The 24,324-nt window shown below is 60.2% G+C and overlaps 1 protein-coding gene across 1 annotated transcript in view; it reads left to right on the top strand.

Annotated features, from left to right (window-relative positions):
* The window catches only part of Adgrd1 (adhesion G protein-coupled receptor D1), a 97,410-nt gene that overhangs the window by 67,788 nt on the left and 5,298 nt on the right, over window positions 1–24,324 (top strand). Inside the window, 7 exon segments of the mRNA XM_076866320.2 lie at window positions 30–153; window positions 6,697–6,800; window positions 7,568–7,679; window positions 7,997–8,150; window positions 16,641–16,707; window positions 19,046–19,112; window positions 20,634–20,725. Of these exon segments, the coding sequence (XP_076722435.2) occupies window positions 30–153; window positions 6,697–6,800; window positions 7,568–7,679; window positions 7,997–8,150; window positions 16,641–16,707; window positions 19,046–19,112; window positions 20,634–20,725 (720 nt within the window).

Below are 24,324 nucleotides of genomic sequence, written 5' to 3'. Positions count from 1 at the left end.
TCCGCTGACTATGGCTGCTGTGTCCTCAGCTCCGGTGGAGGTGTCTGGTCAAGCCATGGCTGCGCGCGCACGGAGGGGAACCTCAGCTACTCGGTCTGCCGCTGCACGCACCTCACCAACTTCGCCATCCTCATGCAGGTGGTTCCTCTGGAGGTAAGGGCTGGCTTGGGAATTGGGCATCATGCGGACACAGGGCCTCCTTCCTGGGGGTCCCAGGTCTTGCAGGGGGCGCCCTGCGAATGAGCCAGCCTATGAGGTTCATGTCCTGGGAAACGGTGCACCTACTGCTACCACATTTTCAGGCTGAGCTGGGGATCATCTGACCCCAGTAGGTGGAGGATCCACTGGGTCAGGGGAGCTGAAGGGACATGGAGAGACAGGTCATGGAGTAGGAGCCTGGAGTAGGAGCCTAGGGGCTGCCTCCAGGGAGATGTGCCAGGGACAAGGACATGAGCCCCAGCTCACAAGGAGCCACAGACAACCAGCGGGTGGGTGTTCTGCCAGCAGGCGTTGTCTTCCAGGAACCTTTCTGAGTGTCAGTCCTGCTAGAGGGTGCCAGGGTCACTGGCTGCTGGGAGGCACTGGCAGAACATCTGCTGGGAAACCAGTGTCACGCAGGCCATGGGAGGCTCAGCCTGTGGTGGACACTGCATCAAGTACCTGTTCTCCCTTTGGTCCTGTGGCCCCTAACGAGGAGCCATCATGTTGGCCATCACAGGGGGAGGGTCTGGGGACTTCCCAAGTTCCCCAGCCCTGAGGGCAGAGCCGCTTCCTCCAGGTCCTCCACATCAATGACTGAGAAGAGTGTGCCTTCTCTGCAGCTGGGAGGGTCAGCTGGGTGGCAGGGGTGGGAGAGGGCATGTCCAGCAGGGCCTGACCTGTGGTGCCGTGGGAGGGAGGAGGGGCTCAGTGCTCAAGCCAGCAGCCTGGCATCCCAGCGCACTTGGGATTGTGGATCCACCACCTCTCAAGATCAGTGACAGCAGATTGAGTCTGTGGGTGTCTCCGTGGGAGCAAATCCATCTATTCATTGCCAGGAAAGGTTGATTTGAAGATGGTTTAAAATTATCTCTGCTAAAAATGAACATTCCCATGAATGTTAAAGAAATGAAGGCAGATGTCATGATCACGTCCCAAGCCCGCGGCACGCCCCAGAACCGCACACCGGCATCGCAGCCCTACCTCCTCTGAGCTGAGCCCACGTCTTCCTCTGTGCCCCCAGCTCACCCTGCTGGCTTTGGGTTCATGGCCCAGGTTCTGTCCCCAGGAGCTCATGTCCCATCTCACCGCCTACCTCTCCCAGGCCCCTCCTCTATCTCCCCGCAGCCCCTTTCCTCATCTGGCATGTCAGAGGCTTCTTTCTCTTGAGCAGGCGGAGCCCCTTTGAGCAATCCTGGCAGATAGTCGGCTCACCTGAGTGGTACCTTAGACAGGTGGGCTGGGGCTAGGACTGGTGCCCAGGCTGCTGTCCCAGGGAGATGCCAGCATGGTGCCCCAGGGAGCTCCCTGTGTTTGGTGTGTTTCTGTGTGTGTCACATGTATGACATTGTATCCTGCTGAATGAGGCCGCATGTGGCAGTTAGCACAAGGCAGGGGCTGTGGGCACAGGGCTGGCAGTGCAGGGTCAGACTTGGGGCCTGAGCTCTGGTGTGTCTGTGGGGAGCCCATGAAAGCCCCTGAGGAGCAAATCCCCAGCTCTGCAAGGTGTCCCCAAAGTCAGCCTCCAGGTGTGGTGGTTTCAAGAAGGGTGGTGCTCACTGTTCCTTCCTGAGAGCCTGGCTCGCATCACCTGTGCTAGCTGTTGTGTGAGTCAGGCATGTGTTAGTCAGCACCACCAGGAGGGACTGGAACTCCCCCACAGGCTGGCAGGGCCTGCAGAGCTGACCATATGCACCACAGCTGCTGGGCACAGGCAGGCAGGTGGAGCTGGGTTTGCACTGTCCTGAGAGAGGCCATTAGGGACTGACCCCCTATGCTGTGGCTGCTGCTGTGGGCTGGCCCCACCAGGGCCTGGGGGTGCACCACCCATTGCTTTGGTTGAGAGCGGGTGCTGCAGCTGACTTAGAGGAGGAATGTGTAGGCAGGAGAGAGAGGAGGCCAGGAGGCTCAGGGCTGGCACTGACCCCTGAAGCCCCCAGCTCAGGGAACTACAGCTCCATCTGCATCAGCCCTGTGTGCTCCTCAGGTTGTGTGGGCCCACCTCTGAGCTGGCAGAAGCCAATGTCCAGTGCCTCATCCTTGGTTCCTCCCCAGGTTCTTAAGGAACCATGTGGGCACAGGCGGCTGCTCTGTGCCCCAGGGGTGGATGTGCAAGGGCCCTGGGCTAGCACAGCATCACCTGGGAAAGCCGTTCCAACAAGCCCCCCAAGGGCAACCACGGGAAGCGTGCCTCACCAGGACAGTCTCGCCGTGGTACACAGGCCGACTTTGGCCAATGGACAGGTTTCCTTTAGTCCCCATTTAAAATGTTTAAACCCAGATATACTATCTAGAGGTCTGGATTCCTGGTTTTAAAAGGCAGAAGGCCTGGCTGCACTGAGCTTCCACTCCCGACGGGATCAGCTGGAGCTGCCTAGCTGCAGCCCCGGCAGGCCGCAGTGGGATCCCAGCACGGGGCTCTGCTCCCTAGATGCAGCCGCCCCATTGCACCCAGCTTGTTGGAGACAGTGACACGCTGGCTTCCCTCTGGAGGATGTGCTGGCCCACGCAGGGGGCTGGTGTTGAGCAGGAGACAAAGCTTCCTTTTGCAGTGGGATTTTATCCAGAGCCTCTCTGGAAGCCTGAGTTTGTGGTCTCTGACTCAGGGATCCGTGTCCTCAAGCAAACTCCAGGCTTTTCTTGGCATTTCTAAATCTGCCCGTGGGTGGGAGCAGAAGGGCAGCTGGGGCACTGGATGGCACAGCTCCACAGGAGCCCTCCAGTCTGGGCCCGTCCACACCCTGGGTGGGTTGGCGGAGCTGTGCTCAGCGGCACCCAAGTAGGTGCTGACTGCAAGGGCTCAGTCAGCAGGGTGGGCACCGTGACCTAGGCATGTGCCCCATTGCCAGGTGGCACTGGGGCTGGGGAGCCACTGTGTGAGCCACAATGTCCCAGGGGCAGAGCTGAGCAGGGCTGTGCTGCGATTCTCCAGGACAGACGCAGTATGCCATGGCTCTGAGGAAACAGCTTCCTATCCTGCAGGGGTCTCCTTGGCCTGTGTCAGGACTCCCCGTGAGTGACTCTGCACTAGGTCTGTCCTTTCTAGGGCTGGGGCAGCAGCATTCCCCTCCACTGGTAGCCAGAGATGCGGGCTCCCCCCACCCAGTACGTGTTGAGTGGCCCTGGCAGGGTCCTGCTAAGCCGCGCCTCCCCATCTGTAGTGTGGCAGGACCCTCTTTGTGGGAGAAGTGGGCACCACCAAGGCTGAGTGCCCAGTCCCAAGCACCCATCTCCCAACCTGGATGACTCCAAACTAGCCCTCTTGCCAGGCCTAGGCTACTACTATTGGGGGAAAGACAGCCATGGCTTGGTTTATTCTAGAACCTTCAGGAACAAGAGTCTGCCCTGGAGCTGGGGGGGGGGGGTCTTGAGCTTCTGCAGAGGGAAGCCTACAGGGATGACCTCATCTTGGGGATCCCATCTCGGGAAGGGGCTGCCCTCAGAATCAGGATCTCACCCTGGGGGGCTTGGTGGCCAGGTATGGAGACAGGCCAGGCTGGGTTGGAACATCCCCATCCTGGAGGGCCCACAGCAGGCCAAGGGCTAGGTGTCTACAGGGTGGGCAGCTCAGAGCTGGAGGCCTGAGGGCTGGAGGGGCTGTGGTGGCACGGGTGACCCCTGTGCTTTGTGGGCATCAAGAACCTGCCTCGTCTTGGAAGCCAGACAGCAGCAGTGGGGCCACCCCTGGGCGGCCGCCAGCCCCCACCCTGTCAGGAGTGAGGGCCTGCAGGGGCCTGGGGCTTGCCCTGAGGTGCAGGGGAAACCAGGGCACGAGGAGAGGGGAGCCTGTTGTGTTCTGTAAGGATAGGTGTGGGAGACAGTCGGGCAACAGGCAGGTCCGAGCCTGAGGACAGCCTCGGGTGACCACCTGCCTGTCTCCCTCCCAAACAGGCTCTGAAGAAGCCGGGCTTTTCCACTCGAGGCCCTAAGCCCCGAGCCCTGCTTCGTCCTTTGACAGAGGGTGGCGCCATGTGAGGACGGCTTGCTTCCTAGAAACGGGTCTAGGTGTCCTGATGGCATAGTCCAGCCGTGCCCATGTCAGTCACCATGTGACCCCCAGCCTCTGTGCCTCCATAGGGGCCTTCCTTATGTGGCAGAGTTGGTGGGGCCATGCAGCAGGAGCTGGGACCACAGAGGGACACACCGGGCTGTCAGGGATGCTGGCCCCACCCCTCGCGGTCCATCTTCCACTGGCTGTGCAGGGACCCTAAGCATGGAGCTGAGGGAAGGACCAGTGGACAAAGGCCAAAGAGCAGTCCAGGCCGGCGGGCACGTGCCTACTCCCGTTCCTTGCCTGCCCTATAATGCCTCTTCTCTCCCCTCCAGTTCTTGGTGAGCTGTTCCTGCCCACTCAGGCAGCGCTGGCTTGGTGACCATTCTGGGTCTTAATGGCAAGAGCATTTGCCGGCTCCAGGCAGAGAGCCTCCCAGGCTGGGTCCTCTGATGGAGGTGGACTGGCATCCGAGGACAGGTGGAAATGAGCCACCTGCAGCCTGGTTGCTGTGGGGCAGGCTGGTGTCCAGAGGGGGCTCCTCCTAGGCCACTTGCCCGCCTCAGAGGCAGTGGCCTCTCTACAGGGCCACCAAGGGACCCAGGACTGACCACTTCACCCCTGCTGCCCACCTGGACCTCTCAGGCTCCCCTCAGTGGTGCCATATGCAATTCAGAGGGGGGCAGCTGGGGAGTGGCCTCTCAGAGTGGAGAGGTAATTCAGAAGCTGCTTCAAAGGGAGGAAGACCTGAAGCTACATGGGGTGGTGAGGCACGAGGGCCAGCCACAGAGGAGCTATCTGTCTCAGATGCAGGGCAGAGCCCTGGATAGGGCAGCAAGTCCAGCAGGAGCCATAACAGAGATGTGACTACTGCCCCCAAAGCCACCCATGGCACAGTGAGAAAAGGGCCATTGGCCTCATCTGCACAATGCCTATCCCACCTGGCAGGGACCTGGCACCCAGCTAGTAGTGGTCAGCCTGTGGGCAGAGCTGGGCAGGGGCAGCTTGGACCCAAGAACTCAAGGTCTGGGACCTGACTTGGGTGCTCAGGACAAAGTACTCCCATGAACCTGCAAGGAGAGGAGGACCCTGCCCCTGGCTGGCAGCTGGGCCCCTGGCTGGGTGGCTGAGGCCGGTGGCTGGTGGCTGAGACCCCTGGCTGGGTGACTGAGGCCCCTGGCTGGTGGCTGAGGCCCCTGGCTGGGTGGCTGAAGCCTCTTGCTGGCAGCTGAGACCCCTGGCTGGGTGCCTGAGGTTGGTGGCTGAGGCCCCAAGGCAGGGCACACAGCCCCACACTCAAGGCTGGGGCCTGTGGCAGGCAGCTCTGCCCAGCTAGGAGTTCTCAATGGACCCTGCTCAGCCCACAGGTGCCCTGCAGATGCATTCTGCAGCACTCAAGGACTGGACCCAGAGAGGAGGCCAGGCTTCCTGACCCCGTGGAAAAGTCACCTCCATTATGAATCACACACTGTATGGTGTGTGGCCAGTCCTACTGACTCCCACAGTCCCTGTGCCCCGTGTCCATTCCTGACCTCTGCCTCTGGGCTGGGCCTTGGGGCCTGCAGCATTTCCTCCCCTGGCCAACAGCACTCCCTCTGTGAGGCCCCCTTTGCCCCTCCTCATGAGCAGTGCTGGGGAGCGGCTTCTAGGCCCTCCAGCAGTGCCACAGGTGGGGGCTGGAGGCGGAGGCCCCCTCCTGTCCTAGGGACAGATCTTGCTGTGTGGTCTGTGGCCTCTGGACATGACATCCACAAGGCATTCAGAACCCAGGCCTCTGACAACACGCAGCAGGCCTGGCCTCCAGCCTCGAGCCTCGGGAGCAGGTGGGGCCCAGGGCGATATGTGTCCAACCTGAGGCCCAGACTGGAGCCATTGTCCTGAGGCTGCGCTGTGGGGTGGCCTGTGGCATCTGCATTTGCATACTGCCTGATGTCTGAAAGGTGTCACACGCCCCGGAGGCGAGTATGAAGTCCATGTAGGCTCAGGTGCTGGGGCCTGTGGGTGCTAGTGCAGAAGGAGCAGCCATGCCAAGGGCTGTCACTCTTGGTGGGGTGGGGTGGGATGGGGGTGCAGAGTGGGCACCAACCCACACCACAGGGTCACAGCATGCCACCCAGCAGGCACCCTCCAAGCCATACTGTAGGTAGATCCCTTCAGCCCCTGGTGCCCTGACACAGGCGCGGCCAAGTCTCATTTCATGGCCAGAGGCCTGCAGTCCGCTTGGTCCCAGAGCATCTACTGGGACACAGACCAGCTGGACTTGAACCCTGGCAGTCTGCTCTGGACCCTGCTCTTCTCCTTTGCAGGCAGCCCAGCCTAGGCAGGAGGTGTGGGGAGGAGACCTGAGGGATCTGAGGGTGGCCGAGCAGCCTGCAGCACCCCAGTTGCTGTGCAGCCAGGGGCACCACTTAAGACTGTCCATGGGGGCAACTGTAGGCACCGGGGTGGGCGCTGTGGCCTGGACCTGGGCCCTCTGGCCTGCGCCCACGCCCCTCTCTCTCCCGCAGCTTACACGCGGCCACCAGGTGGCGCTGTCGTCCATCAGCTACGTTGGCTGCTCGCTGTCGGTCCTCTGCCTGGCCGCCACGCTGGTCACCTTCGCAGCTCTGTCGTAAGTCACCCTGTCCCCGGCTCCGGGAGGTGGGCAGCTTCACAGACATGTCGATGCCCCTGCCCCCCTGCATCTCCTCCTGGCGTTTGCAGTCCCACGGGACCGCCCAGCCCTGCTCGGGCCCAGTTCACCCTGGGCCGATGACCCTTAGCCAGCGCCCGTGTCCTTGAATCTGCAGTGCAGGGAGGGGCTGTGGAGTGGGGACCCAGGCTTCAGCCACACAGGAAAGCCTGCAAAGACCCCCAGCCCAGACCCAGGCAAGGGCAGGTATGGCATCCGTGCTGACAGCCTGTTCCTCAGCAGGCCGCACTGGGCATGTGGTCAGCTCTGAGGGCCTGGCTGTGCCAAGACAGACAGGGCTACACTTGAGTGGGTATTAAGAGGTTAAGAGAGGAGGAAAGCCTACAGGACAGAATGAGGTGAGCTGCTCAGGGCAGGAGGTCAGGAAGCTCTGTCAGAGAGGAGGCATCTGAGCCACCATGCAGAGCCCTGCTTGGGAACAGCAGGTACAAATGCCCTGGGGCTGGAGGTGGGGGGTCAGACTACAGGGCCACTGGGGCTGTGGAAGGGCAAGGATCCCATCTAAGAGCAATCAATCGGGAGCCAGAACAATCCAAGCAAGGAGGGGCAACACTGGGCTGAGCTTTGTAAGACCCCGTTCAGGGGAATGGACATTGGGACCACTGTGGGGGCAACAGGTGCCCCGCCTGGGGAGGGGTGGCAGAGTCTGAGCTGGCACTGGGACTCACGCCTCACTGTGTCCTCAGCTCTGTCAGCACCATCAGGAACCAGCGCTACCACATCCATGCCAACCTGTCCTTTGCTGTCCTGGTGGCCCAGGTCCTGCTGCTCATCAGCTTCCACGCTGAGCCGGGCACGGTGAGTGGGCAGCCCTCATGCTGGGGCCATCCTGCCTCCCCGACCTCAATTGGGGGCGCATGCAGATCTCCCCTGCGTCAGGGCTGGTCTCTGCAGAGGGAAGGCCAGGCCTTCTCCTGGACAGGCCACCATGCCTGGGAGGGACTCGGTGATGACTGGCCAGCCCTGAGCGGATACAGACAAACCCCAGGACCAGAAAGGGCAGCCTGGACTCCCCAGGAAGAAAATGAGGCCGCCTGAGCAGAAGTTGCCTGAGGCAGAGGCTGGGCCGAGAGCAGACCCCTCACCCCGGTCTCCCCATCTCCGCCGACCCCTAGATCCCCTGCCAGGTGCTGGCCACGCTCCTGCACTACTTCTTCCTGAGCGCCTTCGCCTGGATGCTGGTGGAAGGGCTGCACCTCTACAGCATGGTGGTCAAGGTCTTCGGTTCGGAGGACAGCAAGCATCTCTACTACTATGGGCTGGGCTGGGGTAGGTGGGCCAGGGTGCGAGGGCAGACGCAGAGGGAGGTTGGGTGACGGTGCCTCCTGTGGCCGGGAGGAAGGAGCCCTGCTGGTCCAGGGCAAAGCTCCCAAGTCTCCCGAAACACTCCAATGTCCCGACGTGGCTGGGGGCTTGGTCTTACAGAGAACCCATGTTGGGCATCTTGCCTTTCTGTTGACCGTCTCATGAATTCCTGCTTTCATCTCACCCTTCCTGCCTCCTGCTCAGGCCCTGTTCTCTTCTCCTGCGTGTGGGGACAGTGTGGGCTCAGTGCCCACTGTGGGGTACCAAGCGTGCATTTCCCTCTTGGCGCTACTTTGGCTGTCCCGTGCTCCATGTGTGTGTGTTTCCGTGCACCTCAGAGCCTTTCTGGTTCTCAAACATCCTTCTCTGACCCCTCGCTGTTTGACCTCCACAGACTTGTGCCTCTCCTGCCTCTTCCTAGGATTTCTGCCCCTTCCCCTGGAATGGCTAGTCTGACTCGTGAGCTTGTGGGGTTTGTTGTACAGTTGGTAAATGGCTGTGCTGGGAGGTGAGCAGATGGCCGCTGTGGCTTGGATAGGTGCTCTGCGGACCGCTCAGGCCTGTCTCTGTTTCCTCTTTGATTTTCCTCTAGTTGTTTGTCCCTGGAGAGCAGGTCCTGAAGTCACCACCTGCTGTGTTGTAACTTCTCCCTTCAGTTCTGTGGGTTCTGCTTCCAGTGTTTGGGGCTCTTCTCTGGGTCAGGGGCACAGCCTTGGCAAGAGTGCGGCCCCTGGCACACTGGAGGCTCACCTGAAGGGTCCTCCCAACCCCTCCCTGTGAGATGTGGGCCACCACAGGCTCCTCCAAGTGCCAGTGGGTTGCTGTTGTTGCCCAGCAAGGGCCTAGAGCACACCCCACTCCATGGCCCTTTGCAGGATGGCTTTGAGGCCAGTCTTTGAGGGAAGGCCTAGTGGGGTCCCTTGCCCGGCTCCCCTGCCTCTTCTCCCCGGTGTGGTGCTCTGGGACCTTCCTCTTCCTGGTGCACCCTCAGGCCCCATCCCTTTCCAAGGTGTGCCCTTGGCTCCAGCTCTCCACATTCCTCCAACGGACTCGGGTCCCACGCAGAGCACTTTAGAGTGTTGTGGTCTAACCCCCTGCTTCTCTCCTGGGAAAATTCCCCAAGGCCAGGGGCAGGGGGACATGGCCTCTGCCCTGAGAGCCAGCTGAGAAGGGACAGAGAAGCCCCATGTTCCTAGCCCACCTACCGTGAGGCCCTGCACACTGCCAGCTGGAGCTGGAGGGCAGGAAGCCCCTGCAGCTGCTGCCCCTGGCTCAGGGTTCCAAGATATGGGGTTCTGGGAGTGGGAGGCAGGTCTTGCCCTGGGTGGGGCGGTTGATGAGGCCTGTGGTGTCCACGCTGCTGGAGCTGTGGCTTCCTCGAAGCCGGAGTTGAGTTCTCAGCCAGAGTAGGGGATTTTCCTGAGTGAACTTGCCTTCGTTTGCTGGGCACCTTAGGAAAATGCACAGACTGAAAGTTTGTTTAAACCACTCAGCCAGAGTGTCTGTGCCCGGGCCTGGGCGTCCTCTCCCATGGACAGCCGGTGGGTTGGACTCTTGCCCATGCTGGGGCGTCCAGGTGAGCACAGGGCCCCCTTTCTGCAAGGCTTGGGCTGTTACCTGGCGTTCTTACCATTGCTGCGAGATGTGGATCCGGCTCTGGGGACCTGCTGCCTGTTTCTAGTTTTCTCCAAATAGATTTAATTTTCGCAGCCCTCATCATGCAAGGAGGAGATTAAGCTTGTTTACTTTGTGCTTTGAATTGGCAAATGTAATTTATTTGAGGATGAAGTGGAGTTAAATTATGCATCCCTCATGGCCTCCCCGGGGAGCAGGGAGCAGAGAACAGGGGACCTGGGCCCCTCCTCCCCACTGCAGCTGGCCCTGCAGGGAATCCCTGAGGTCTGCATGGAGTCCCAGGCCCGCCTTGCTGCCCCCGCTGCAGGGTCACCATTTGCACACACTGGCCCCAAGTCCAAATGTCTACCCCTGTCCACCCCCAGTGAGCCCAATTCCAGTGTGACCAGCTCCCGCAGTCCTTCCTGACTCTCTAGGGGAGAGCTGCTTCTTCCTGTGAGTCTGACTCCATTAGCAAGGATTTAGAAGGTGATTGCCCGCCACCTGCAGTTTTCCAGTTTCTCCAAGGAAAGAATCACGCCATTTAGAGGTGCAGGCGTGCGCACGCAGCACGTGAATAATAAGCCCCAGCAAAGATAGAGGAATGTACAGAAAGGGTTGATGAATCCGTCCTGAGGAGGAGAGAGGAGCCCAGTGAGCGGAGCCTCCGAGGTCGGGTGGGAGTGTGTGTGATAATCGAGTCAATGCAGCCTGCAGGAGCCATGTTGGAGAAAAGTGGGTTATTTGCCAATACTTGAAAATTGAGGGACTTTGCATAAAATTACCAAGTTCTTTTGAAGAACGAGGAGGTCCACGCACACAGAGTTTGTATTCCTGCTAGGCAGCACAGGCTGCAACTGTGCGGCTTCTGATACAGACGCCTGCAGTCCCTGCAGGGTTTGAGTCTGTGGCCCCGACGCAAGCTGCGTACAAAGAGAGCCAGGCGGTCCTCAGCCCTCCATCTATCTCCCTGTCAGCTTCCCCTTAATTAATTTCATCAGGAGCCCATGAGCTGCGTCCATCATCCCAATCGAGCTCCTTGGCTTTGGGCCTAAGTAAAGACAGTCTCCAGGCAGCGGGCTCTCCCGGCCTCTGCCATTAATTAAGAAGGAGCAGGAGGCTGACCCAGAGCAGGAGAGGCCACACTGCAGGCGGAGCCCTTGGAGCCCTGGAGACGGACGCTTGTTCCTCACCTGGCCATGCACCAACCCTCGGGCAGTACCATGCTCTGGAAGTCCCGAGGCTGTTCAGAGCTGAGGTGGGGGCACAGGGTGGTCAAGTCAGCCACTGTCCTTGAGGCTTGCTGGGGCAGGTGCTCTGCGGGGACTGTGAAGGGCATGAGGTGCATGGAGTGGCACTGCCCCCAGGAGTGTGGGGACATCCAGGAGAGGAGGGGAGGGTGAGAAGCAGAGTCTGTACCGCCTTGCAAGAGAGGAATCTGATCACAAGCTCAGCAGGGGAGGAAGGTGGCCTGTTTTATTTCCCTTTATTGCAATTCAGTCTCTCTCTCATGAGACTGGGACATTCAGTAATTCATTTATTCCACATTTGAAGCAAAGTGTTTCAGGGGCAAGATTCTTTCCAAGGTGTTTAATTTAAAAACAAAATCCCAAACCCTGGTATTCAAGAAGGGGGCTGGGCAGCTGTGGCCTGGAGGTGCTGGGAGAACAGCCTGCCCATCTTCTCCTCCAGTGCAGAACCTGCCAGGAGGGAACCAAGAGCCACCCCGTGTTCCCACCCTGTCTTTAGTTCAGGAATCTGAGAAACGCGGCTTCCTCCCGAGAGGAGCCTTGATCACCCTCTGGGGAAGGCCCAGGTGGAACAGGGAGCTGGCCCTTCCCAGCTGCAGAGGGAGATTGGAGGCCAGCTCACCTGGGGTCAGGGCAGAGCCTCTAAAACCAATCCAACTCTTGAATCCCTTCTTTGCGGAGACACTGAAATCTCTGGGAATTGCCCGTCCAGGTGTTTTTTCTTAGATTTCCCTTGACCTCCACCTCTTCTGCACAGTCTGACGGCTTTGTAAATCATTGAAAGCACTTAATTAGTCACACTTAGTCCAGCTCAAACTGGCTTAGGCAAGCAGGGAGTCTAATGGCTTACCTAATGAAAAAGGTCCAGGGTGGTGGACTTCAGCTTGATCCACAGTCACCATCTGCCCTCCTTGCCAGGCATGGTGGCGCACGCCTGTCATCCCAGTGACCCGGGAGGCTGAGATGGGATGATCACAAAGTTCCGGGCCAGTCTCAGCAACTTAGTGAGGTCCTGTCTCAAAAATAAGGGGGCTGGGAATATAGCTGAGAGGTAGAGTGCCCGTGGGTTAGATCCCCAGTACAAAAAAATTTTTTAAAAAGTTTTGCTTTCCTTAACATTCTCTAAGTTGGTGCTGCATCTCTGCCCTGGATGCCAAGGCAGCTGGGTGGATAAGGGTCCCCCTGGTCCTCGCCCTCCCAAGAACCAGTGGGAGCTTCTCGCACAGCCATGTCAAGGAAGTCCCTTAACAGAGTCTCATTGGTCCATCAGGGCTAAGTGCCCTGACCAGTCACTGTGGCCAAGCACTGGATGTCCCAGCAGCCCCTGTGGTCACCTGCCTCTAGAGCCAGGGGAGGCCCCTGAGCCACATGGATGGTGAGGTGGTGTGGCTCCCTGAGCAGCCCTGTCTCAAACATTGGCTGCTTGGGCACCGTGTCTGTGACAGTGCAGCGGGTCGCCCAGGACTCCAGGGCCAATTGAGCTCGCTCCCTCCCTACCTCCCTGTGGATCTTCAGGGGGTCTCAACTGACCCCACTGATTCTGTCCCATGATCCTGTGCACTGTGGAGGCTCTGCCAATGATCCCCCTGGGGCTACAGTGCACTGTGAGGAGGTCTGTCCCATGATCCTCCTGGGGCTGAAGTGCACTGTGAGGAGGTCTGTCCCATGATCCTCCTGGGGCTGCAGTGCACTGTGAGGAGGACTGTCCCATCATCCTCCTGGGGCTACAGTGCACTGTGAGGAGGTCTGTCCCATGATCCTCCTGGGGCTACAGTGCACTGTGAGGAGGTCTGTCCCATGATCCTCCTGAGGCTACAGTGCACTGTGAGGAGGTCTGTCCCATGATCCTCCTGGGGCTGCAGTGCACTGTGAGGAGGACTGTCCCATCATCCTCCTGGGGCTGAAGTGCACTGTGAGGAGGTCTGTCCCGTGATCCTCCTGGGGCTGCAGTGCACTGTGAGGAGGTCTGTCCCATGATCCTCCTGGGGCTGCAGTGCACTGTGAGGAGGTCTGTCCCATGATCCCCCTGGGGCTACAGTGCACTGTGAGGAGGTCTGTCCCATGATCCTCCTGAGGCTACAGTGCACTGTGAGGAGGTCTGTCCCATGATCCTCCTGGGGCTGCAGTGCACTGTGAGGAGGACTGTCCCATCATCCTCCTGGGGCTACAGTGCACTGTGAGGAGGTCTGTCCCATGATCCTCCTGGGGCTACAGTGCACTGTGAGGAGGTCTGTCCCATGATCCTCCTGGGGCTGAAGTGCACTGTGAGGAGGTCTGCCCATGATCCTCCTGGGGCTGCAGTGCACTGTGAGGAGGTCTACCCATGATCCTCCTGGGGCTGAAGTGCACTGTGAGGAGGTCTGCCCATGATCCTCCTGGGGCTGCAGTGCACTGTAAGGAGGTCTGTCCCGTGATCTTCCTGGGGCTGAAGTGCACTGTGAGGAGGTCTGTCCCGTGATCCTCCTGGGGCTGAAGTGCACTGTGAGGAGGTCTATCCCGTGATCCTCCTGGGGCTGAAGTGCACTGTGAGGAGGTCTATCCCGTGATCCTCCTGGGGCTGCAGTGCACTGTGAGGAGGTCTATCCCGTGATCCTCCTGGGGCTGAAGTGCACTGTGAGGAGGTCTATCCCGTGATCCTCCTGGGGCTGCAGTGCACTGTGAGGAGGTCTGTCCCGTGATCTTCCTGGGGCTGAAGTGCACTGTGAGGAGGTCTATCCCGTGATCCTCCTGGGGCTGCAGTGCACTGTGAGGAGGTCTATCCCGTGATCTTCCTGGGGCTGAAGTGCACTGTGAGGAGGTCTATCCCGTGATCCTCCTGGGGCTGCAGTGCACTGTAAGGAGGTCTGTCCCGTGATCCTCCTGGGGCTGCAGTGCACTGTGAGGAGGTCTGCCCATGATCCTCCTGGGGCTGAAGTGCACTGTGAGGAGGTCTATCCCGTGATCCTCCTGGGGCTGCAGTGCACTGTGAGGAGGTCTGCCCCGTGATCCTCCTGGGGCTGCAGTGCACTGTGAGGAGGTCTGTCCCGTGATCCTCCTGGGGCTGAAGTGCACTGTGAGGAGGTCTGTCCCGTGATCCTCCTGGGGCTGAAGTGCACTGTGAGGAGGTCTGCCCCGTGATCCTCCTGGGGCTGCAGTGCACTGTGAGGAGGTCTATCCCGTGATCCTCCTGGGGCTGCAGTGCACTGTAAGGAGGTCTGTCCCGTGATCCTCCTGGGGCTGCAGTGCACTGTGAGGAGGTCTATCCCGTGATCCTCCTGGGGCTGCAGTGCACTGTGAGGAGGTCTATCCCATGATCCTCCTGGGGCTGCAGTGCACTGTGAGGAGGTCTGTCCCGTGATCCTCCTGGGGCTGCAGTGCACTGTGAGGAGGTCTATCCCGTGATCCTCCTGGGGCTGCAGTGCACTGTAAGGAGGTCTGTCCCATGATCCTCCTGGGGCTGCAGTGCACTGTGAGGAGGTCTGTCCCATGATCCTCCTGGGGCTGCAGTGCACTGTGAGGAGGTCTGTCCCGTGATCCTCCTGGGGCTGCAGTGCACTGTGAGGAGGTCTGCCCATGATCCTCCTGGGGCTGCAGTGCACTGTGAGGAGGTCTATCCCGTGATCCTCCTGGGGCTGAAGTGCACTGTGAGGAGGTCTGCCCCGTGATCCTCCTGGGGCTGCAGTGCACTGTGAGGAGGTCTGTCCCGTGATCTTCCTGGGGCTGCAGTGCACTGTGAGGAGGTCTGCCCATGATCCTCCTGGGGCTGAAGTGCACTGTGAGGAGGTCTATCCCGTGATCCTCCTGGGGCTGCAGTGCACTGTGAGGAGGTCTATCCCGTGATCCTCCTGGGGCTGCAGTGCACTGTGAGGAGGTCTGTCCCATGATCCTCCTGGGGCTGCAGTGCACTGTGAGGAGGTCTGTCCCATGATCCTCCTGGGGATGCAGTGCACTGTGAGGAGGTCTGTCCAGTGATCCTCCTGGGGATGCAGTGCACTGTGAGGAGGTCTGTCCCATGATCCTCCTGGGGCTGCAGTGCACTGTGAGGAGGTCTGTCCCGTGATCCTCCTGGGGATGCAGTGCACTGTGAGGAGGTCTGTCCCATGATCCTCCTGGGGCTGCAGTGCACTGTGAGGAGGTCTATCCCGTGATCCTCCTGGGGCTGCAGTGCACTGTGAGGAGGTCTGTCCCATGATCCTCCTGGGGCTGCAGTGCACTGTGAGGAGGTCTGTCCCGTGATCCTCCTGGGGCTGAAGTGCACTGTGAGGAGGTCTGCCCATGATCCTCCTGGGGCTACAGTGCACTGTGAGGAGGTCTGTCCCGTGATCCTCCTGGGGCTGCAGTGCACTGTGAGGAGGTCTGTCCCGTGATCCTCCTGGGGCTGCAGTGCACTGTGAGGAGGTCTGTCCCATGATCCTCCTGGGGCTACCGTGCACTGTGAGGAGGTCTGTCCCATGATCCTCCTGGGGCTGCAGTGCACTGTGAGGAGGTCTGTCCCGTGATCCTCCTGGGGCTGAAGTGCACTGTGAGGAGGTCTGTCCCGTGATCCTCCTGGGGCTGAAGTGCACTGTGAGGAGGTCTATCCCGTGATCCTCCTGGGGCTGAAGTGCACTGTGAGGAGGTCTGTCCCGTGATCCTCTGGGGCTGAAGTGCACTGTGAGGAGGTCTGTCCCGTGATCCTCTGGGGCTGAAGTGCACTGTGAGGAGGTCTGTCCCATGATCCTCTGGGGCTGAAGTGCACTGTGAGGAGGTCTGTCCCGTGATCCTCTGGGGCTGAAGTGCACTGTGAGGAGGTCTGTCCATGATCCTCCTGGGGCTACAGTGCACTGTGAGGAGGTCTGTCCCATGATCCTCCTGGGGCTGCAGTGCACTGTGAGGAGGTCTGTCCCATGATCCTCCTGGGGATGCAGTGCACTGTGAGGAGGTCTGTCCCATGATCCTCCTGGGGCTGCAGTGCACTGTGAGGAGGTCTGTCCCATGATCCTCCTGGGGCTGCAGTGCACTGTGAGGAGGTCTGTCCCATGATCCTCCTGGGGATGCAGTGCACTGTGAGGAGGTCTGTCCCATGATCCTCCTGGGGCTGCAGTGCACTGTGAGGAGGTCTGTCCCATGATCCTCCTGGGGCTGCAGTGCACTGTGAGGAGATCTATCCCGTGATCCTCCTGGGGCTGCAGTGCACTGTGAGGAGGTCTGCCCATGATCCTCCTGGGGCTTCAGTGCACTGTGGATGGCTCTGCCTATGATTCTCCTTGGGGTGCAGTGTACTATGGGGTCAGCAGAACCTCTGGCCTCCTACCTGATGCCTAGGGGCTCACCATTATAACAGAAATGCCTTTAGCTCTTGTCACAGTCCCTCTGGGCCAGCTCCACCTGGTGAGAACCTCGGGTCACACAAGCTGAGTGGGGCTTCCCTACCTGTCAGTGCAGCTGGCCTGTCCCTGGGATAGACTCCTGGGCTTCTTGGCTAGAGCCTGGGAGGGTTGGGTGTGAGTGCCCACGCCTGGCCTCCATTGCCCATGCTTCCTTGAGGGCAGGGGCTCTGTGGCCAGCATCGGCTGAAGTTGGTGTAACAGGAAGTGGGCGGGCTGACAAGCTCTCTCTCTCCTCTCCACAGGGTCCCCGCTACTCATCTGCATCATCACCATAGCATCCGCCTTGGATAGTTACGGGACCAGTGACAAGTGAGTGAGGTGTCCTGGCAGTGTCTTGTGTTTGGAGGGTCCTCCATGGGAAAGGGCACCAGTAGGCCTTCTGGCCTTGGCCCTCTGTTGTTCTAGCTGCAGGGCTCACTGGTCCCTTGCCCCAGGCCCTGCCAGTGCCACAGTCCTGGGCACACATAATACAGGATGTCACAGTGCCCCCGGGGAGGGATGGGAGTATCACAGTGTCCTAGGAGAGGGATGGGGGTAACACAGCACCCCAAGGGAGGGGTGGGTATGTCACAGCACATCCTGGGGTGGGATGGAGGTGCCACAGGCCCCAGGGGTGGGAATGGGGTGTCACAGTGCCCTAGGGGAGGGATGGAGGTGACACAGCCCCCTGGAGGGTAGGATGGGGGTGACACAGCATCCCAGGGGAGGGGTGGGGATGTCACAGCACCCCTGGGGTAGGATGGGGTGTCACAGTGCCCCAGGGGGTAGGATGGGGGAGTGTCACAGTATCCTTCAGAGGTAGGACGATGGCTGGTGGAAGTTTCTGATGGAATTTTTTCACCCTGTGGTCCCCATGGAGCCCGAGTTTATGCCCCAGGAGCCCTGAGAAAAGGTGGTTAGCAAGTGCACAGTATACAGTGAGTGCCCAATAAGTCATAATGCAGTGAAGAAACGCATGCATAGCCAGTGCCTGCTGATGTGCCCCAGGAGACCTGAGCATGTCCTGCTGGGCAGGAGGGGGACTCTGGGCCAGGCCACTGCTGTGCCAACTGAACCAGGAGGGGAGGGGGAGCCAGCCGGGAGGGGCTCACCTTCCACAACTTGTCCTCAGAGGAGGGCTGCTGCTTGGGGGTTCCAGGAGGCTGAGCCTGTCCTGCCAGGCTGAGGTGCCAGGGGCCCGGCAGCCGGAGGCAGCTGACTGGAGGAGAGAAGGCAGTGGAACACCCCAGGGCCGGGAATCAGTGTGTTGGCAAGTGGGGGAGGGGCAGCCTCTGCTCTGGGCAGCGAGGGCCATGGAGGCCCGGAGGAGGGGCGGAGCCAGAGGACTGAGGAGGAAGCACCTGGGTGCTGTGCCTCTATCCCACTGCCTCTAGAAGCTGAGGCCCTGATGGCACAGAGTGGCCTTCTCCAGCTACCTCGGGGAACTTGCCCTGCTCTGAGCCCCTAGAGCTCATGGGTGCTGGCCACCTCCTCACCCAGCTCTGACATTGGCCTCTCTTGCCCTGAGCTGGGGGGTAGCCTGGCGAGGTTCAGGGGTCCCTGGGCTACAGGGCAGGAAGGGTCAGGAGGGTCCTGAGGTCCTACAAATGCACCATTCTGGGTTAAAATCAGGAAGGGCAGGCTGCCTGGGTGGTGCTGCCACCCCTCAGGAGCCCAGGGAGCTGGTTTTGAGTCCTGGCAGTGCACTTCCTCACCTGGCGCGTCCAGACGAGACGTGTCCTCCACGGGCTATGTCCAGACACACATGGCCTCACACAGAACTCTCAGCTGTTTAGGCATTTGGTGTCCCATGGTCTAGGAGGTCCTGGGGGGTGAATGGCTAGGAACAGGGCACCCCTGCATGTTGAGGGTCACCTGGGCTTTCTGGGCCTCAGTTTCCCCATCTGTGGGATAGGAGTGACCACAGCCTTGCCAAGGGATGCTGTAGGCTTGAATGGGACCTGAATCAGGCTGGGCTTTGTCATGCGTGGGCCAGACCTGCTGTGAACTAAAGGTAGCCCTGAGACATCACACCATGTGCCAGACGGTGCCCCACGCCTGGCAAGGCCCCGTCAATGTGCTCAGTGTCCTGGGAACACTAGCTTCTGGGGGCCAGAAGGGTGACATCTCCTGGGAGCCTGAGGCTCTGGGTAGTTCCATGGGCTCTGCGAAGGTATGGGACTCTAAGGGACCTGGCCTTCTTGCCTGAGCTCTAGGGTCACGTCTTGGAGCAGGGAGGAATTTCACATCCTCAAACTGGACCCTGCCTCCTAGGACATTAGAACAGTGACCCAGAGGTGTAGCTGACTGGCAGCCCCTGGTAAGTGGTCAGGGCAGGGTGCCTCCCATGGTGGCCATCATTCTACCAGGCCTCGGGGAGGGCATGGCCAGGCACGGTCTGAAGTGCTCTGGAGGAGGCCAGTCCTGGCAGAGTTTGTGTGGAAACCCCACTCTGGGCTTTGGCTGGGCTCTTCAGAGGTTGCTGACCCAGTCTGTAGACTTGAAGATCCTCTCCAAGAATGAGACATGAGATTATCGGGGATTGAAAAGTAATTGTGGGATCAGCACTGGGACTGGGGCCCAGGACTGTGACTGAGAGCAGTGGGAATGGAGGAGAAGATGGGGCCACGGGCCAGGTGCCGAGGTGACACTCTGCTTCCCTCCACAGCTGCTGGCTCTCCCTGGGGAGTGGCGCCATCTGGGCCTTCGTGGCCCCTGCTCTGCTGGTCATCGTGGTAGGTGCCCACACAAGGATTTGGAGCAGGGCTGTGGATGGGCTCCCTGAGGATACACCCAAGGGCACAGCATCGCTGTCTCCTGCTCTCCCTGGGGCTCAGCTGCAGTCCCGGGAAGGCCCTGGGCTCCCCCTCAGGCCCACCCAGGTCCTGGTGCTTCCCGCTGGAGCTCGGGGCAGAGGCGTGGGCAGGGTGAGCTCTTGGCTGGGCAGCTGTGTTGCCACATTGCTCTTCTCTGTGCAGCACTGGGTTGGGTGGTGCCTGCTGAGTCCTTCCTTCTCCCTGCCCTTGGGAGACTTCTGTTCTCCTTCCACAGAGGAGAGGATAGTGGGGGGCTGAGCCGCCACATGGAGGTGGCCAGGGAAGACGGGGTGCCCGGCAGAGAGACATGGTTAAGCCTTGCTCACTTCCTACTGTGGGAACAGTGAGAGGCTCGGCGGGTCAGGGACAGGGTCCCATTTTGCCCAGGGACGCTGCACAGACAGAGTCTCTTGCTGTGAAGAGAGCCCTCAGCAAAGGCTCCTGGGAACTGGGAGGAGGTGGGGGCACTGGGAGTGCAAAGGTAGTGGACGCGGAGTTAGAGGGAAAGTACCCCCGGGCCCCAGGATAAGCCCAGGAGAGGGGCTCAGAAAGGCCCAGAATGTGGCCACTGTTGGCGATATATGGCATCATACAGCTAGGTCGCAGGTGACCTGACCACACCCCCAGGGACTCCTGCTGTGTCTGTGTACCAAAGCAGGCACAGGCCAGCATCCTACCTGTGGGCCTGAGGGGGACACTCCAGGTGTCATTGCCACAGGCAGCAGCATGTTCCCACGGAGGATCTGGGCCTGGAGCTGACCTCTCACTGTGTCCAGGATCTCAGACACGTTCAGAGTCAAGGGGTAGAGCCCAACCACCATGCAACCCACAGCCCAGGTGTGCATCCTGTCTCAGACATAAATTGAGGGCCTCTTCCCCTTGCTGTCCCCACCTCGCCCCTCCTGCTCGGGACCCCGAGAACTGCCTGGGTGAGGGGACAGATGTGCTGGGGCCTCTTCCAATGCCTTGAGGGAGCCTCCCGGCAGGTCTGGGGGTGCTGGGCAGATGGACCCCACCACTATAGTGCCCAAGCACCATGAGAGGCAGGAAGTGAGGGCTAGGCCTGGGTGGCTTGCCAGGCGGGGCTTCTCACCCTTGAAGGTCAGTTTGCATTGCAGCATCTTATTCTCTCACCATGTGGGGAGCGAGTCTCTGAGGACCAGGTCTGGGGGCCTGGGCAGGTGGGAGGTGAGCGGGAGCTCAGGTCAGACACCAGAGGTCATTCTAGACTCTAGAGCCTATCTCTGCTCTTCTCCTGGCATTCCTGAGCTCACCTGGGCGGGGCTGTGTGTCGTCTGCTGGGGACACCCAGAGACCTGGGACACGTTTGTCCCAGTGTCAACGCCGGCTGGCCTAGGAGAGCTGGCTGCGGGGTGGACGCCAAGGCCCTGTGCATGCTGTGGCCTGCTCACTGTCCCTCCTGGTGGTCCTCCCATGCAGGTCAACATCGGCATCCTCGTAGCCGTGACCAGGGTCATCTCCCAGATCAGTGCCGACAGCTATAAGATACACGGGGACCCCAGTGCCTCCAAGTAAGTTGACCACGGCTTCTACAGTCCTGCCAAGCTGCCCCCCAGGCTGCTCACAGGCCACAGGGGATGGCCATGCTGCTGCCATGGCCATCACCTAAGTCTTCATCTTGCTCAGGTCCTCAGGACCTCACCAGGCAGCCCTGGCCCTTGTCCTCACAAAGGTTCCTGTTCTCTGCCAGCGACCTGTGGCAAGGTCCTAACCCAGGTTGGCAGCCCCCACGTGAACAGAGAGGGATTGAGTAAATGTCCCCTGGGAATGTCCCACCGGGGTGAGAGGTGGCTGAGCAGGGAGGGGAGTTCTAGAGCAGGTGGCCCACCATTTGCTGACCCTAAAGTCCATTAGCGTCTGGGCCTGGCTTTCCTCACTGTGGAGTGTGGATGACCACAGGACCCCCTCGTGGTCCACTGTGTGGAAGAAGACCCTTGATAGCAGAGCTTCCCCCTGTGCTGGGCTGGCTGTCTGGAGAAGGAGCGGGCTCTCTGGGACGGTCCTGCCCATGCAACCTGCTGCCTCTGGCCTTCTGGCCATATCCTCTAGGGTACTGCTGATGCCCCACACAAGCTGGCCTAGAACTTGTGCACAAGAGAGGGTAAGGTGCAGAGCTCAGCACCCTCCTTTGCCACAGCTGGGTGGCCGCACCGTCTCCAGATCAGCTCCTCCCCCGCAGCTTTCCTCTTCCATTTTGGTGTCCTTCCCAGAGTAACTGTGGCCTCCTGGTGGCAGAATGGCTGCAGCAGTTCAATCCAGGGAAAGATCCCCTCCCTCCTGTTCTGATGCACCCTGTGCCTGAGGGGGAGGACAGGACCTGCTGGGCCTCATGCCCTCCTCGAATCCATCCTGGCAGGGTGGGATGCACCCACAGGACTGGTAGGCCTGGGTCTCCTGGGCCACCCTAATGCCAGGGCTGAAGGTGGGAAGGTAGCTCTCACGGGAGTTTGGAGGCTACTGACTGACTGTAAATGACTAGCTCTAGTGTATCTTTTCTGATCTGAGAGCAAAAACCATAAACAAGCCAGCAAGGAATCCATGAGATAATTATTCTGTAACAAATCCAAACGCTGTAAATTAACCCTCCAGGGGCTCCAGCCCCCGCGAGCATCCAGCCTGTGCCAGGAGGGAAAATGCTCCCGGGGTCAGGAGCTCTTCCTTTCCTCCTGCACCGACAGGCAGAGGGAGAGCTGCCCTGCAGGACCAGGCCCTCCCTGTCCCCAGGACACTCCTGTGCCCTCGACCCTGACCACTTCTCCCTCTTTGCCCTCCTGAGAGCCCACTGGGAGGAGGCCTGCCCCTTCTCATCTCTCTCCATGGGATCCCCAGGGACTGGCAGCTGTCCCTGCTCTCCTAAGGAAGTGCCTAGGCCAGCTGGTCAGTGTCTGCAGAGCCACAGGGTGGCATTGCCCTGGTGCCCTTGAGGCTGCACATGGCAGCCAGGGACGAGGCCTTCCAGGAGACTGTCCAGGCAGGTGGCTGTCTCTGGGGCACAGCCCAGCACAGCCCGCTGACACCAGCTGCCCTTCTCTAAGTGGCCAGGTATGACCGGGGCTGTCCTGACTTTCCTTGTGGCCTGGTCAGCTTCCGAGGCACACCAGCTGTCCCTCCCCCAGGGCTCTGAGGCAGAGGGAAGTAGCAACTGCAGCCACCTTGGAAGCTCCTTCGGCCCCTTCTACGCCTATCAAGGTGCAGCCTGGTGGCTGTCTTTGTCCCAGCTGCGTGTCCAGTGGGTAACAGGATGAGAGGCTTCCTTGGGGGCCTTCACATGGCTGGCTTCTGCTCTTCACAGATCTGTTAACTGACTGCAGTTCCAAACCTGTGGGAAAGCAGCAGAGTGCGGTCAGATTTGCGATGAGACCCAGGCCCTGGAGGTGGGGTGAGGGGCGGGCCCATGGGTGCCTCATGGCAGGGGCCTTGGGAGGGAGACTCACCAGGGCCTGAGCCCCGACGCCAGGCCCGCTGCCCTGGGTAGGCTGTGAGGCATTGGGAGGAGAGCGCCACCCAGCTGCCTCCACTGGCCACGGCCCCTCCCCTGCCAACTGACGGGGTGGCGCTGGCAGCCTGGCCATGCTAGCAGACCCCAGAGAGCCCCCAGCAGGTGCACGTCCCCCAGGTCCTTCTGCTGCTGCTGTACCCTCAGGAGCAAAAGCACTGTCCCTGGAGCAGCAGCCCATCTGATGCCTGCTCCTCAGGCTGCCCCTGTCCCCCAGCTTCCCAGGACGAAGATGTGGCTGGAGCGTGCAGGGCGCTTGTTTCCAGGGACCGGGGTTTATTTTTATTGTACCCACATCATCAGAGCAGGGCCACAGCCTCCCTGAGAGCGGTCGTGTTGGAACAGCCCTTGGTTTACAGGGTCCATTGTCAGGAGCTGTCGGTGTGGGGGTCCTGGGCTAATGACAGGGGCTCATCATGGCCATGCCTTGCTGCCCCTCGGGACGGACACTGCACCCTATTGTGCGCTTCTGCACACTCGTCCGTTTGTTCTTCCTTTCTTGGTTTATGGCTCGTTTCCTGAGGGCTGCATCCTGGCTCAGTGCTGCACTTTCAGGCTGCAGAGTTGAAAGGACAAAATTGGTCTCGGACATCACAGAGTGGAGAAGGAGACCAAGTCAGTCCCTGTGCTGAGCTACAAGGGGTAAACTGAGGCATGTGGCAGTGGCTGCGCTGGGCAGCAGGACCCCATTATTCTCTGGGTTTTCCCCCATGTGTGAAGGCAGAAGGCCCCCACTGTGGAGCGCCCAGCTGTCCTGGAAGTCAGGACAGATGGCATTTGTGTACCTTGAGCTCAGCGCATATCAGAAGTGTCCCTGAGCCAGACAGCCAGTCCCCTGAGTCACGCAGCCCCTGGAGTGTGCTGAGAGCTGACTCCATGCCACCTCCGTCCTAGGCTCTGTAGACACAGTGGGGACCGAGACCCAGTTTCCTGAGGCTCTCATTCTGAGGGTGCCCTGGTGAGGCTGCTCTTCCTGACGTTGCAAGGCCGGTGTGTCTCCCACTGTGGCAGCCGGGACTGGCACTTCTGCCCCAACACTGGCTGGGTCGGATGGTCTGCCTGAGCATGCCCAGGTTGCCCCTGGCTCCTTGCACCCAAGGCCAGCTACTAGGGCACAGTGCTGTGAGCCAGAGCAGAGCTGGCCCTCAGGGCCCTCTGTGCCCAGGTGGTCTGTGCCTTGACCTCTGCCGTCTCTCCCCGCTTTACTTCATGGGGAGGGGCTCCTTTGCAGGACTGCTCTAGGCTACCACAGAAAATCCTGTCTTGAGAGATAGCCAGTGGTTCCCGGAAGAGGCTAAGGGACCAGTTGCAGAAAGGCCACAGACAGGGACAAGTGTCAAGGGCTGAGAGGAAGCAGCTGTGACAGGGTCAGGTGCCGGCCTGTGCAAGATTCCTGTGGTCTTCACCTAGAGACTTGCTTTGGTTGGCTGGCCAGAGTCACATGCTCCTTTCTATGGAGGACAGTGGGCAACACGATTGGCTGTCTTGGTGAGACTTCAGCCAATGAGGAAAGGGCAGAGTTAAGCCCAGGAGGGGTGACGCCCTGCAGGAGAGGTTCTGGGGCTCTACCGCTCAGGGAGGGCAAATCTGAGTCATAGAAAGCTGCCCGGAGGT

The sequence above is a fragment of the Callospermophilus lateralis genome, chromosome 1, assembly GCF_048772815.1.
Source record: "Callospermophilus lateralis isolate mCalLat2 chromosome 1, mCalLat2.hap1, whole genome shotgun sequence".
Taxonomy (NCBI): domain Eukaryota; kingdom Metazoa; phylum Chordata; class Mammalia; order Rodentia; family Sciuridae; genus Callospermophilus; species Callospermophilus lateralis.
Note: the sequence above shows the minus strand (reverse complement) of the source record. Positions and strands in the feature narration are given on the sequence as shown.